This window comes from Leptopilina boulardi, unplaced genomic scaffold, assembly GCF_019393585.1.
Source record: "Leptopilina boulardi isolate dan_hultmark-lab unplaced genomic scaffold, ZJU_Lbou_2.1 LbouV2_384, whole genome shotgun sequence".
Classification (NCBI taxonomy): domain Eukaryota; kingdom Metazoa; phylum Arthropoda; class Insecta; order Hymenoptera; family Figitidae; genus Leptopilina; species Leptopilina boulardi.
Window position 1 is genome coordinate 2,415,177 of NW_026137956.1, and position 14,509 is coordinate 2,429,685.

The 14,509-nt window shown below is 25.8% G+C and overlaps 3 protein-coding genes across 6 annotated transcripts in view; all 3 read right to left on the reverse strand.

The window, feature by feature from the left end:
- Positions 1-14,509, reverse strand: part of LOC127288385 (angiopoietin-4) — a 232,495-nt gene that overhangs the window by 92,781 nt on the left and 125,205 nt on the right. The gene's annotated exons all lie outside the window — the stretch shown is intronic.
- Positions 2,035-8,611, reverse strand: LOC127288384 (protein PFF0380w-like). Of its 2 annotated transcripts, none has more exons than XM_051315793.1 (5): positions 8,512-8,611; positions 7,188-8,204; positions 4,424-4,718; positions 3,721-4,314; positions 2,035-3,626 (listed from the first exon to the last, which is right to left on the reverse strand). In XM_051315793.1, the coding sequence occupies exons 2-5, from the start codon at positions 8,177-8,179 to the stop codon at positions 2,943-2,945; spliced, it is 2,565 nt and encodes an 854-aa protein (XP_051171750.1). In that variant the 5' UTR covers positions 8,180-8,204; positions 8,512-8,611; the 3' UTR covers positions 2,035-2,942. The 2 variants fall into 2 exon arrangements, with proteins under 2 accessions (XP_051171750.1, XP_051171751.1); XM_051315794.1 differs by lacking the exon at positions 8,512-8,611 and adding an exon at positions 8,391-8,487.
- LOC127288391 (protein halfway-like) lies at positions 8,786-9,971 on the reverse strand. Its single transcript, XM_051315804.1, has 2 exons — positions 9,388-9,971; positions 8,786-9,279 (listed from the first exon to the last, which is right to left on the reverse strand). The coding sequence occupies exons 1-2, from the start codon at positions 9,667-9,669 to the stop codon at positions 8,863-8,865; spliced, it is 699 nt and encodes a 232-aa protein (XP_051171761.1). The 5' UTR covers positions 9,670-9,971; the 3' UTR covers positions 8,786-8,862.

Below are 14,509 nucleotides of genomic sequence, written 5' to 3' on the forward strand. Positions count from 1 at the left end.
TTTTCATTCAAGTTGACGCACGTCTGAACAGGTTAATACACGAATTGCAACTGATTTGATTATCTTTGGGATTTTATGACCTTTGGCTTAAGGTGGCCTTTGTACTCGAATGTAAACAAACCGCTCGGAATCCAAGAATAAAGGTAATTCCAAAATCGATCTCAGACATTTTAATTGAAAAAATACTTTAAAATTATATAATTCTAAACAAAATGGCGACTAACTGAATTATCTTTGAGATTTTTATTTTTAAATGCAATATTTTGTCACTCCAATGGAGGATGTTAAAAAAGTCCAATTTTTGGCAAACGAGAACAAACCTTTCTTAATTATTGGAAATTATTCTTTGGCACTAAAATTTTATAAAAATCGTAATCTAAAATCCCAAAACACTGGGAAAAATCTAAAATGACAAATTCAAAATGTCTGACAAAGATTCAAATAAAATTTCAAAAAGTTGAGCTAAGCCATTGAAAATAAGCACTTCCGGGTTTTTTTAGGGGTCGCTAATTACGAATTTGAGGTCAGTTATTAAAAATTTCAAAATGACGGACATTTTTTAACCCTTTGAAGCATACATTTTTCTTTAACAGGAATTTATCTTTGAAGTGCATTATAGGGGGGTTTTAAGGGTCGCTGATTACGAATCCGAAGCCAGATTTAAAAAATTTTCAAAATTCAAAATGGCGGATCCAATATGGCGGACAATTTCTTTTTTAAATTGATCATATCCGCTCGAAACTGGTTACTCAGGGGTTTTCGGGGTCGCTGATTACGAATCCGATGTCAGTTTTTCAAAATTCAAAATGGAGGATCTAACATAGCGGACAATTTTGTTAAAATTGATCAAATTGATCACAGACACACACACACAAAAGCGCCATTTTGAATTATAAAAATCCAAAGTCATATTCATAAACAGCGACATCAAAAACACCGTAGTAACAAGTTTCAAGTAAATCCGATCAATTTTTCATTTTGTCATCCGCCATTTTCAATTTTGAAAGTCCAACGTCATATTCATAATCAGCGACCTCAAAAACCCCTGAATAACAAGTTTTAAGCAAATCAGATCAATTCTTCATTTTGTCATCCGCCATTTTGAATTTTGATAATCCAACATCATATTCGTAACGAGCGACCCAAAAACCCCCCGAGTAACAAGTTTCAAGCCATTCCTATAAATTTTTCATTTTCTCATCCGCCATATTGGATCCGCCATTTTGAATTTTGAAAATCTAACGTCATATTCGTAATCAGCGCCCCCAAAAACCCACTATGCCGCAAAGGGTTAAAAAAAATTCATCGGATTCGCTTGAAACTCGTCACTCGGGGGGTTTTTAGTGTAGCTGATTACGAATTTGATGTCATTTTCTATAATTCAAAATGGCGGAATTTTTTTTTTTTAATTTATTTAATGTGCTAAAATCTTGTCACTCAGGGGTTTGCAGGGTCGCTTGTTACGAATCCGAAGTTAGTTTTCAAAAATTCAAAATGACGGACCCAAGTAGCGGATGAATTTTTGTAATATTTATCTAATTCACCTGAAATTTGGTTTTAGGGGATTTTTGGTGTCGCTGATTACGAATTTGATGCCATTTTCAATAATTCAAAATGACGGATCCAATAAGGCGGAAATTTTTTTTAAAATTTATTCAATGATCTTAAATCTTGTCACTCAGGGCTTTTCTGGATTGCTTATGTTAGTTTTCAAAAAATAAAAAATGGCGGATAAATTTTTTAATATTCATCTGATTCACCTAAAATTTGGTATTCGGGGGTTTTTGGTGTCGTTAATTACGAATTTGATGTCAGTTTAAAAAAAATTCAAATGAGAGAGTTATAGTATCTCAAGCGCAGTTGTATTTCGTAACGGTCGTTAATATTTTTGGAGAAATTAAATAGATTAGAATTGCATTTAAAATTTTAAATATTTAATAAAAAAAAAAATGTAGATAAATTTCAATTAATGTTTAAATTCTATATATAATATGTGTTCGTTTTGATTAAATAAAAATTTCCATACTAAATCGATCGATTTTACATGTTTATTTATTGATCCAATATATAATAGTGGGCCGTGTAATCACTCTTTAACCCCAATAAATCGTTTGAAAGACAGTAGACGATAGCGCAAAAGAAATGCTCATTCAATATGTATATATGTATATACAACAATAAACCCCACCCTAATATTGAGATACAATAAATCGTGGTGTGACAGATATTGCGAAATGCGATCGCAACAAAAACAGAAGGTATATAGATGGTTTTAATGGACAGCATGTGGCCCCACTAGAATTTTCTCCTTAGCGTTTTGCAGCATAACAGACGTATATATATATATAGGAGAAGTGTCACGACCAACAAAACGCCTCTTAGTCTGACAAAAATCGACGAACCGTTTGCTCGCAGCAGCTCAACTTTCTATATCACACAAACTATTGTACTATATATGAGAATTTCCAAAGGTGGAAATGGAATTTCAGCATTTCCTTCCCTAGAAAGTCAATATAAATATCGATTTTTTATAAAAAAAAAAAAAAATTCCACGGTGAGGCTGAATTTTAACTCAAAAATCCTACCACTAGAAGTTTTTTTTTTACCGTTTGTTCACTAATAAAATTAAAAGATTTTAAGCATGAATTGTTAATTTTAATCATTTATTTATTTTTATTATTAGTTTATTTATTTTTTTAATTTCAGTACACTTTGTTTGCTTTGAAATAAAAGAATTTATTTATTAATCTTCACAATTCTGTAGGTGTGAATTTTTTTATTCATCATGATACATTCCTTAATGTAGATTAATTAATTCTATTTTTAATAGAAACATTTATATTTTCTGATTAGTTTATCACAACATAATCCAAAATATTATAATTATATAATCCAAATCATAATTCTCTGGTAAACTGAAAATTAATTTATTTATATTATATTTATGTTTCATTATCTTTTAGTTTAGCGTGATTATTATACGGCATTTTTTCACATTGTTCTTCTTCCTCATAATCTTCATCATCATCAACATCGTCATCATTATCATCATTGTCATCATTATCATCATTATCATTATCATCATTTTCTAATGTAGTATATGAAGATGAGGCATCGTTTTTATTATTATTATTATTATTATTATTATTATTATTATTATTATTAGTATCAACATTTTCAACATCAATATCATCATCTTCATTTTCATAATCTTCTTCTACTTCTTCATCAACAGTTTCATTTTCTGTAGAATTTGAATTAAATTTAATGCCTCTAATAATCATATGAATTTCACGTGGTTTGGATACATTTGAAAATACTACTTCTTCTTCAGGTCGTGAACAAAATTTACCCCAAAGTTCATATAAATCTTCAATTGGATATTCGCATATTGTAGATGGTTTTTTGCGTTCTAAATCTTGCGTTTCAGCAATAAATGTTCTTCTATCCATACAAGTTAAATTAGAAAAATCTTTAATAGCATAATAATATTTACGTAAATTATAATAATTACTATCGCAAATAAATGGATTGCCACCAAGTTTAATGCCATCTAATTTTTGTCTTATTATATAAACATCCATAAAATTAACAGTATTAATAAGATTATTGCTCAAATCTAAAACCTAAATAAGAAAAAAAAAGATGATAATTTAAATTAATAATGAACAAAATTAAAAAATTCTAGCTCAATGAAAATAGATTTTTTTTAATAATTACCTTTAAACTATTATGATCAAAAGGTAATTTACTGTTAAAATATTTAATTCTATTTCGTGACAATAATAAAGTTGTAACATCTTTATAACTTGGTCGAAACATAAAATTGAATGATATCAAATAATTGTTATTTAAATTTAATTCTATTGTATAATTTGGAATTGTACATAATTCTTGTGGTGCATATTTCATTCGTCTATTTTCACAATTATAGTAAATTATTTTTTTCTTTAAATTCACTTTCATTGGACATGTAACATTGCATTTTAATGAATTCTCAAATGATAAATCACAAGTAAATTCATTTATATTTATATTAGACAATAATTTATTATCATAATTTTCAGGGCCATGACATTGTAAATCTGATGTTTCTAAATTTAACATCTTACTTTTTGTCAATAAACCATTTATATATTTTAAAAGTGGATAGACTGTACAATCACATAAAATAGGATTCTCTGTTAAATCAATTGAAACCTGTTTTGTCAAATTAAATTTATCATCATCGACATTAAATAGAATAACACTTTTAATTTCATTGTATGACAAGTTAATATTAAAATTTTCCTTGTTGTTGAATTCGATGGGAATCTTAAAAAAAATTGAAAATTATTTTACATTAATATATACCTTTTTTTTAAGGTTATGGCTTAATCTGATCCTCATGATAATATAACATTAATACTATATAGAAACTTACTATAAATATTGATAGTTTATTAAAACTAAGATCCAATACTTTTAATTCATGTTTAGATAATAAAATCCAATCATTGTAAAATGTTGTGATATTATTATGAGAAAGATGCAATTTCATTAGATTTATACAATTTGAAAAAACTGAAGTTTCATGAGAATCAGAAAAACTGATTTCATTATTTGACAAACTGATGTCTGTTAAATTTTTTGCCACATCAAAAGCATCTTGATCAATGGTTGTTATTAAATTTTCATCTGCTCTAAACACTACTAGACTGCTTATATTTAATAATGATCTAGAAAAATAAAAAAAAAATGCACAATTATTGACTACATTTCACCCACTTTGAAAGATTACCCGGAAAGTGCCCCCTGGAAGTTCTATCAGAATTCCGCATGGAACTTTCAACGTAATTCCATCGGAATTCCTTCGGAGTTCCAAAGAATTTCGACGGAATTAGGACTCTAAAAATTTTGAAAAAAAATTGATCGGAATTCCGTCGGAATCCCATCGGAAATTCTTTGGAACTCCGATGGAATTCCGACGGAATTACGTTGGTAGTTCCAGCGGAATTCTGATAGAACCTCCAGGGGGCACTTTCCGGGAAATCTTTCCAAGTGGGCACTCAAAATTGCTGAAACTGTCAATCGGGGTAATTATACACATTACAGGGGGCTATTATAACCATCGCCAGTTTTTAATGAACAAATTTTACTTTTGTTTTTACTAAATATCTAGAGTTTAGTAAAATTTCACTTTCACTTTCACTTTGGGAAAAAATTTTTTTCTACATTCCTATTTTCACTCTCACTTTTATTTCTACTTTCATTTTAGAAATTTTTTTTTTACATTTTTATTTTCACTTTTATTCTCAGTCATATTTAATTTCCTATTCGGAAAACAATTTTAACATTCTCATTATTACTTTTACTATCGCAAATTTTTTGTTTTTTTTTCATTCTCACTGTCACTTTCACATTGGGAACATAATTTTTAATTTCTCATTTTCACTTTCACATTACGGTAATTTTTTATATTCACTCTCATTTTTACCATCATTTTCGAAAAAAATTGTTTACATTCTCATTTTTATTTTCACTTTCAGAATTTTTTTATTCTAATTATCACTTTCACTTTCACTTTGGGAACATTTTTCACTCATTCTTAGGGTTCTGTGACTCAGACAACCGTTTCTACAACAACCGTTATCAAGACAACCGTTATTATAGCAACCATTACCATAATAACCGAATCCATAGCAACCATTACTAATACAACCGTTACCATAATAACCGTTTTCATAGCAACCGTTATCATAATAACCCTTACTATAGTAATAACGTCTCAATAGGAACCATTACCAAGACAACCGTTACCATAGCAATCGTTACCAATACAACCGTTACCATAATAATCGTTTGCATAGCAACCGTTATCATAATAACCGTTACGATGAAAATCGTTATCATAATAACCGTTACCATAGCAACCGTTACGATGATAATCGTTACCATAGCAACTGTTTCCATAGAAACCGTCTCCATAGCAACCGTTACCATGACAACCCTTACTATAGTAATAACGTCTCAATAGGAACCGTTACCAAGACAACCGTTACCATAGCAATTGTTACCAATACAACCGTTACCATAATAATCGTTTGCATAGCAACCGTTATCATAATAACCGTTACGATGATAATCGTTATCATAATAACCGTTACCATAGCAACCGTTACGATGATAATCGTTACCATAGCAACTGTTTCCATAGAAACCGTCTCCATAGCAACCGTTACCATGACAACACTTACTATAGTAATAACGTCTCAATAGGAACCGTTACCAAGACAACCGTTACCATAATAACTGTTTCCATAGCAATCGTTACCAAGACAACCGTTATCATTATAATCGTTACCAAGACAACCGTTACCATAATAACCGTTTCCATAGAAACCGTTATCATAATAACCGTTACCATGGTTATCGTTACCATAATAACCGATTCCATAGAATCCGTTATCATAATAACCGTTACCATGGTAATCGTTAATATAGCAACCGTTTCCATAGAAACCGTCTCCATAGCAACCGTTACCAAGACAACTGTTACCAAAATAACCGTTTCTATAGCAATCGTTACCAAGACAACCGTTACCATAATAACTGTTTCCATAGAAATCGTTATCATAATAACCGTTACCATGATAATTGTTACCATAGCAACCGTTTTCATAGAAACCGTCTCCATAGCAACCGTTACCATTTTTATTTTCATTTTCGGAAAAAATTGTAAGTGTGAATAAAATTTAATGACAGTGTAAATAAAAGTGAGAATATAAAAATTTTTTACTGTAAGTTAATGAGTAAAATGATAAAAAAAATATTAGTGAAAGTGAAAGTTGGAGTATAAATGTAATCACTTTCAGTGAGAGTAAGAATTTAAAAAAAATTTGTAAAAATGAGAGTAAGAAAGAGAAAATCAAAATCAATTTTGCGAAAGTGAAAGTGAGAATGAGATTTTAAATGAAAAAATGAAAATAAAATTTCGAAAAGTAAAACTGATAGTGAGAATGAGTATAAGAAAGTAAAAAAAAAATTTCCGAAAGTCAAAGTCAAAGTGAAAATGAGTGTGAATGTGAGAGTTACCCCTGATTTTTAATGACTTTTGTTAAGTAAAAAATAGAGTTTTTTTTGTGAATATAATTAACCCGATTGACATTAAGGAAAATAAATTTTTTGTAATAACAATTAATACATACTTGGAAATTGTTGTCAAATAATTTCTGCTTAGATAAAGTACTTTTAATTGAATTAAATTATGAAAAATTTTCTCGGGAAGAATTTTAAAATAATTCGCCTTTAAACTGAGAATTATAAGATTTTCCAAATTTTCAAATATATTTTCACTAATACTTGTCAAATTATTGTAGCCAATATATAATTCTTTTAAATTTTTTAAATTAGAAAAAACATTTTCTGGCAATGTTTTTATTCCATTACCAGCGAGATGTAATTTTTCCAAATTAATTAAATCTTGAAACATATCAAATGTTATATTATTTATTTTATTTCTATCCAATAATAAATTTTTTAATAATCTTAAATTTCTGAATGTATTTGATTTAATAAATTTTAATGTATTATTTGATAATATAAGATATTTCAAATTATTTGCCAATGGTTGAAATATATTTTCCGGTATCTCTAATAATTTATTACTAGATAAATGAATTCCTCTAATATTTGTTAAATATTGAAATGTATTATCGGTGAGATTTCGCAATTTATAATTATTTATAATATATAATTTTCTTAAATTATTAAATCCACGAAATAAATCATCATTGAGATATGTAATTTTTTTTCGAAACATTTTTAAATGAAGTTCTCTTGTATTTTCAGCACCAATTAATTTTGTGATATTTATTAAAGTTGTTGTATTTTTTAATTGACAGTTTTTAATGGTTAATAAATTTGTTATTTTAAAATAATAAAGTGGAACATTTGTATTTAATGTATCCCAATATGATGAGCCAAAGCATTCTAATAATTTATTTGTTGATTTAAAGTCAATAATGAAAAATTTACATTCATCTTTTGGATTTATTATTGGACCAAAGCATTTATATTTTAAATTATATCTTTCAAAATGTTGTACAGTGCATGTTGTTTTATTTAATATTTCGACACTATATGCAGTAATTGTTTTCGATATCAGAAAAAGTAGAAATAATTTCAAAAAATTTTTCATTTTTTTTATTTTATAATTTGATTCACTGAAATGATAAAAATAAATTTTTTTTACAAAATTTTCTTTTTTCTTGATACATATAAAAAAGAGAAGTAAATAAAAAATATATTTCTTTAGATTATTAAAAAATAAAATAAGAAAAAAATTTATTTATAAATAATTTTATTTTTAATAGATCGGTAGATAAATGAAATAAAAATAAATTTCTTACCTGTCTCTATATTTATTGAAAAAAAGTAATTAATATCAAATACAAAATAAAAATAAGTTTTTCTAAACGTGTAACTTTTTTTTTTATTTTTTTTTTTTTAAATAAGAGCTTTTATACGTACTTTATATAATGAAGTAAAACATTATGAAATTTCTCTAAAAGTACCTTTTCAAATATTCATAGAAACAGACAAAAAAAACACAACTGAACAAAGTTCTATATTTGATTATCAAGTTTTGTATTAAAAAAAAAAAAATTTATTATATTATAAAAACTAATATCGCTTTAACAGTAAAAATTTCTTCGAAACAATTTTAGATAAATTATTTATGAGTTTACATTAAAAAAAAAAAGTTTTTATTAAAAAAAGTTTTTGAATAGTTAAAAAAAAGTACTATTTTCAAATAATATATTTTTTTTACTATACATGTACAACTTGTAAATATTTAGCTAAAAATTTTTTTTTTTTTATTTAAAAAATTTTATTCTCTATTGACGAATTTAAATGTATTTGACTGCAATATTGATTCCAAACTTGATATATTTTTTCTAAAGGAATATCGCAAATTGAATTTTGTTTTACATTAATTTTTGTTGATGTTGAAATGTATATAGGATCATTTTGATTTGGATCAGTTTGAATTTTCTGTTCCATAGCGATTAATGACAAATTTGATGATTTCATTAAAATTGAATTATTGTTATTAATGCAATTTAATTGAGAAAGATCTGAAATAGTTATTGCATTCTCACGTAAATCCCAATAATATGAATCGCACGTTAATGGATTTCCACTTAATGTAATATTCCATAAATTTTTTTTTGAATTCATTAAATATAGTTGCGCTGGAGTTATTGTTTTTATAAGATTATTATTAAGCTCTAAAACCTAAAAAAAAAATATTTTTATTACAAATTAATTTGTTCAGATATCAATTTAAAAAATTTCACTTTCGCTTTCATTTTCATTTTCATTTTCACTTACACTTACACTTACCTCAATATTGGTATCAAGAATTTTAGTGTCGAAATTTTCAATTTTATTTCCAGACAAAAATAATTTTGTCACATTTTTATAAAATAAATTAATATCAGGAATTTTTGTTAAAAGATTATTTCTTAAATTTAATTCAATATTGTAATCTAAACAATTGTTACATAATTTGTTTGGTAATTGTATTATTTTTCTATTGTCACAATCAATAATTATTATGTGTTTTTTTAAATTTTTTCTAACTAAACACTCATATGGTATATTTAATGATCTCATTACTGACATTCGACCATCATAATTAGTTGAATCGCACACAAATTCATTAATATTAATTTTTGATAAATATTCTCCATTATATTCCTTTGGACCATTACATTTTAATTTATTAATTTTTATTTTCAATTTTTCCTTTATTTTAACATCATTTATATAATTTAAAAGTTCATAAATATAACAATCACATACAATAGGATTCTCTCTTATGTTCAATATTATTTTTGGAAATAATTGATATTTTATTTTATCAAAGGGAGGAAGAAATATTATTTCAATTCGATTAAATGACAAGTTAATTTTCAAATTTTGACGATTTGTGAAATTTTTAATCTGAAATTGTGAAAATTAAATTTTTTATTAATTACTTTTTTTTCTTCGAGTAATAAAATAAATTAAATTCTAATTATATTATATAATTTTGTTTTTATATTATAATAATAATAATAACTTACAGTAAATTCCGTTATTCTATTATTATTTAACTTTACAAGTTTCAATTTTTTCGATGATAACAAAAACCAATCATCATAAAATATTTCTATAAGATTAAAAGAAAGAATCAATTTCTCCAAATTGATACATTCAGAAAAAATGGAAAATTTTTTTGCTCTTTGAAATTGAATTAAATTATGTGATAAATTTATGTGACGTAATTTTTTTGCATTTTTAAATGTTTCCCTTTGAAATAATTCTATTGAATTGTTAGATGCTATAAATATCTCTAAACTAGTTATATTTAATAATGATCTGAAAATAGAAAAGAAATTTTTTAAATATATAATTAAATTTTTTTTTCAAATTACATTATATATATATAAAAAAAATAGGGTTAAACATTAATAACATAAAATGAGGCTCAACCAATTGACATAACCTCAAAATAAAAAAATTATTAATCCCAGATAGCACGGAAACTTGCAGCAAGCTTGCGGCAAGCTTGTCTGAGCTAGCGAAATGTTTAAATACGTTTAATACATTTAAAGAATTTTATTCATCTTTTCAATAAGTATTTTCATATTTTAAATAAATTTCATAAAATATAACAATAATAACATTGATTAATTAACAAATAAAATAGAAAACACAAAATTTCTATTTAAAAGCATTTTGAAAAAGCCCGCCGTTTTTCAACTGTTTTTCAACTCATAAAAACAGTCGAGGGTTAAGAGCAAGTGTTTTTTATTCTCTGATAGTTGGTCGAGTAGGTTCTCGGTTAGGGTCTTTGGTTAGTGTCTGTTGAACCCGGGTTCAATTCCCAGTCCCCTCAAATTTGTTTCGAAAATTTTCTCGTTAAGTTTTCAAATGAAAATAAACAGGACATAATTAATAATAATAAACGTCACAAGGATTTTCAAATTTAGAAAACAAATAAATTTTGTTTTAATTTAAAATGTATTTTTGAAAAATTACAGCAAGCTTGCAGCAACCTTTCCAGAAGCTTGTTGAAATTCTCCTGCAACCTTACGTAGTAAGCTTACAGCAATCTTTCACGGCAAGCTTGCCGCAATCATTCTTAGTATGCTTGCAGCAATCTTGTAGCAATCTTCCATGGCAATATTGCAGCAACCTTTCCTGGAAAGCTTACAGCAAGATTTCACGGCAAGCTTGCCCTGGGTGGGACATTTCGCTAGCTCAGACAAACTTTCAGCAAGCTTGCGCGGTAAGCTTGCCGCAAGCTTGCTGCAAGTTTCCGTGCTATCTGGGATCATTTAAAAAAATTAAATGTTAAGTTCAAAAAAATAAATAGTTGAAAATAAATAGATGACTTACCTGGTAATTTTTTTAAATTTATTATCGCTAATAATTAAAGTTTTTAAATTAATAACATCACGCCAAATATCATTTGGAAGTGATTTAATTTTATTCATTCTCATATTCACTAAATTAAGTTTTTTTAATCCCATAAAAATATTTGCTGATAATTTTTCCAATTGATTATCAGCAATATTTAAATATTCTAGAATATTTAATGTATTAAAAATTTGATAAGGTAAAGTTTTTAAACAATTTCCAGCAAGATTAAGTATCATTAATGATTTTAAATTTTGAAATATAAATGGATCAAGTTTTTCTATTTTATTGTTATGTAAATCAAGTATCATTAATTTTTCAAGATTTTTAAATGTATTATTTTTCAATGTTTGAATGAAATTTTCAGCAATAAATAATCTTAAAAGATATTTTGCATTTTGAAAAATCATCTCTGGAATTTCTGTTAAATTATTATTATTCAAATTAATGTACTCAAGTTTCTTCATATAATTTAGTGTATCATTATTTAAATTAATTAGATTATTATTATTCATAATGTACAATTTTCTAATTGAATGTAATTTTTTAAATAAATTTTTATTAACAATAATTTGTGTTAATTTATTTGATATGTGAAGACTTATACTTTTTTTTGCAGCAATTAATTTAATAAAATTACTGAGATTAGTGTCCAATTCAAAATGGCAATTTTCAATGTTAATAAATTTTATTTCATTGAAATAAGAAGAAAAATTGTAATTAAATTTCATCCATTCTGGTGAACCTAAACATTCTATTTTAATTGTTTCATTCTGTACATTTAATAAAATTGAATTATTATTATTATTATTATTATTAACGTCAGAATTATTTTCCATTAAATTATTGATACAATTAAATTTTATAAGTTGAGAAGTATCTTTTCCACAAACATCATTTGAATCTATTCTTGTACAATTATACGTGGCAATTACTACTTTTATTAGTAGCAAAAATTTTAGGTGCTTAAAAAGGTTCTTCATTTTTTTTTAGGTTATTTGTTTTTTTTTAAACTATTTTAAAGTGTACTGAAATATAATAATAATAATAAATATTATAATATATAAATAATAAATAAATAAAATTAAAAAATATATATAAATTATTATTAACTTTTTATTATTAGTAATTAATTATTATTTAAATATTATTATTACTGTTGTATTATTATAATTATTAAATAAATTTATTTCACACAGTATTTGAAAAATATAGTAAAGTATTTAAAATTTAATTTTTATATTCTTCTGATTATACACTGAGAGACTTTTTTATTTAGAGGTTATTACCGTTTCAATTTAGGAAAAAAGAGGAAATTATTTATATTTCCAATATGAGTGTATTGAAGTTTGTAAAAAGTATATAACGAAGTTTGTAAAACAGAATACAAAAAATTAGTATGCTCCATAGGAAATATTAATATATTATCCACGAATGTTTCCGAAAAAAGCCGAATGTAGTTCGGAAATTATCTCGAAATGCTGTGATTGGTTGAACCATACCATTTTTAAATCAGCGCGCGCATTTTTCACCAATCACGCACTTGAACTTTAGAGAGCAGACGATAACTATTTTTGAGGTTAAGTACAATTTTCGATATACAAAGTCCTGTTTTTCCTCTCAGTTTAAAACGACAACACATTAAATTAAATATATAAAAAATTGAAGTATTTTAAATACAAAGTCTCTCAGTGTTAATTATAATAATTAATTAAATTCAAACTTACTTAATTCTTCATTTATTATTATTATTTTTTTTTTTTTTTTGATTTTTCCGGTTTAATATCTAAATGAAAACTGCCAATGACATTAAATTGACTTGAATATTTAATTAATAACTAACCTATAAATAGATTATAGATACAGCTGAAAAATTGATACACACGTGCACTAAAAAAATAATCAGTTGTATAACATTCTTTCTTAAACAACACTTTTTTTTTTATATAACTGACAAGTATATGAAAAATATTTTTTTCTTATCTTCTCAAACTGTTAAGCAATTATTGTCATAAAAATTTTTACTATTTGCCAAGCACTTTTTAGAAATATAGAAATTATCGTTAATGGAAATTTTTGTTAATGGAAATTTTTTTAAAAATAATAATTATTTGGTGGATGTATTTATATCGTTACCAATAATTTTTTATCTTTTTTTTTTGTAGAAGTTCTTATTTGTCGTTAATTCTGACCTTGTGTGTTTAAATTCATTTTAATTAAGAGGTAAAACAAGACCAAAAGAGTTTTATCTAGGCTGGCCTAAGAAAAATATACCAAGAGAGAGAGAGAGAGAGAGAGAGAAAAAAATTTAGGTGGGCGAATGAACGAGCGACATCAACACTGCTTTTACTAATGATCACCTTCAAGAATTTAACAGGGATGCGAGAAAACTCGTTCAATGAAATGCAAAAAAAAAGACAAGAATTTTGCGGCTCCTTTTCAGAACACTAGTCTCGTTATTTTATTTTTTTTTTTTTACCTATGATGAACTCACCTCATTTCGCTTGCAAAAACTTACTAATCAATACCCATTGCTGGATTAAAGTTACGAGATTCTATCCATGCTAATTGTCACAGTGAATTTACAAATAAATACATATGTTGAAGTGTTAATTATGTAAGATACAACTTAAATAGATTTCAGACATCTTTTTTTTTTTTGATCAAATTAAATAGTGCCTTTAGTATACGTATATATATTTTATTTTATTTATATGAGCCAACGGAAAGTAAAAATATTTGGTTTTACTTTTCGGCGACTCATGTCATTAAAATTTTTTTTAATTATATATGAATTTAATTTTAATTAATTTATCATTCTGTATCAATAATTTTTAAAAAAGCAGACAGTAATCAGCTGATTCAATGGCAGCCATTTGCAATTTTCAAAGATGCCTAGCGACTGTCACCAGACACAACTGCGCTTGCGCTACTGTAACTCTCTCATTGGTAGAAAAAGGCGCTCTTATTTAAAATGCTTTACTATACCGTCAACCGGGGCTATTATACTCGGTGCTTCACAAAAATTCAGAAATTAAATAAAAAAAAAATTATAACA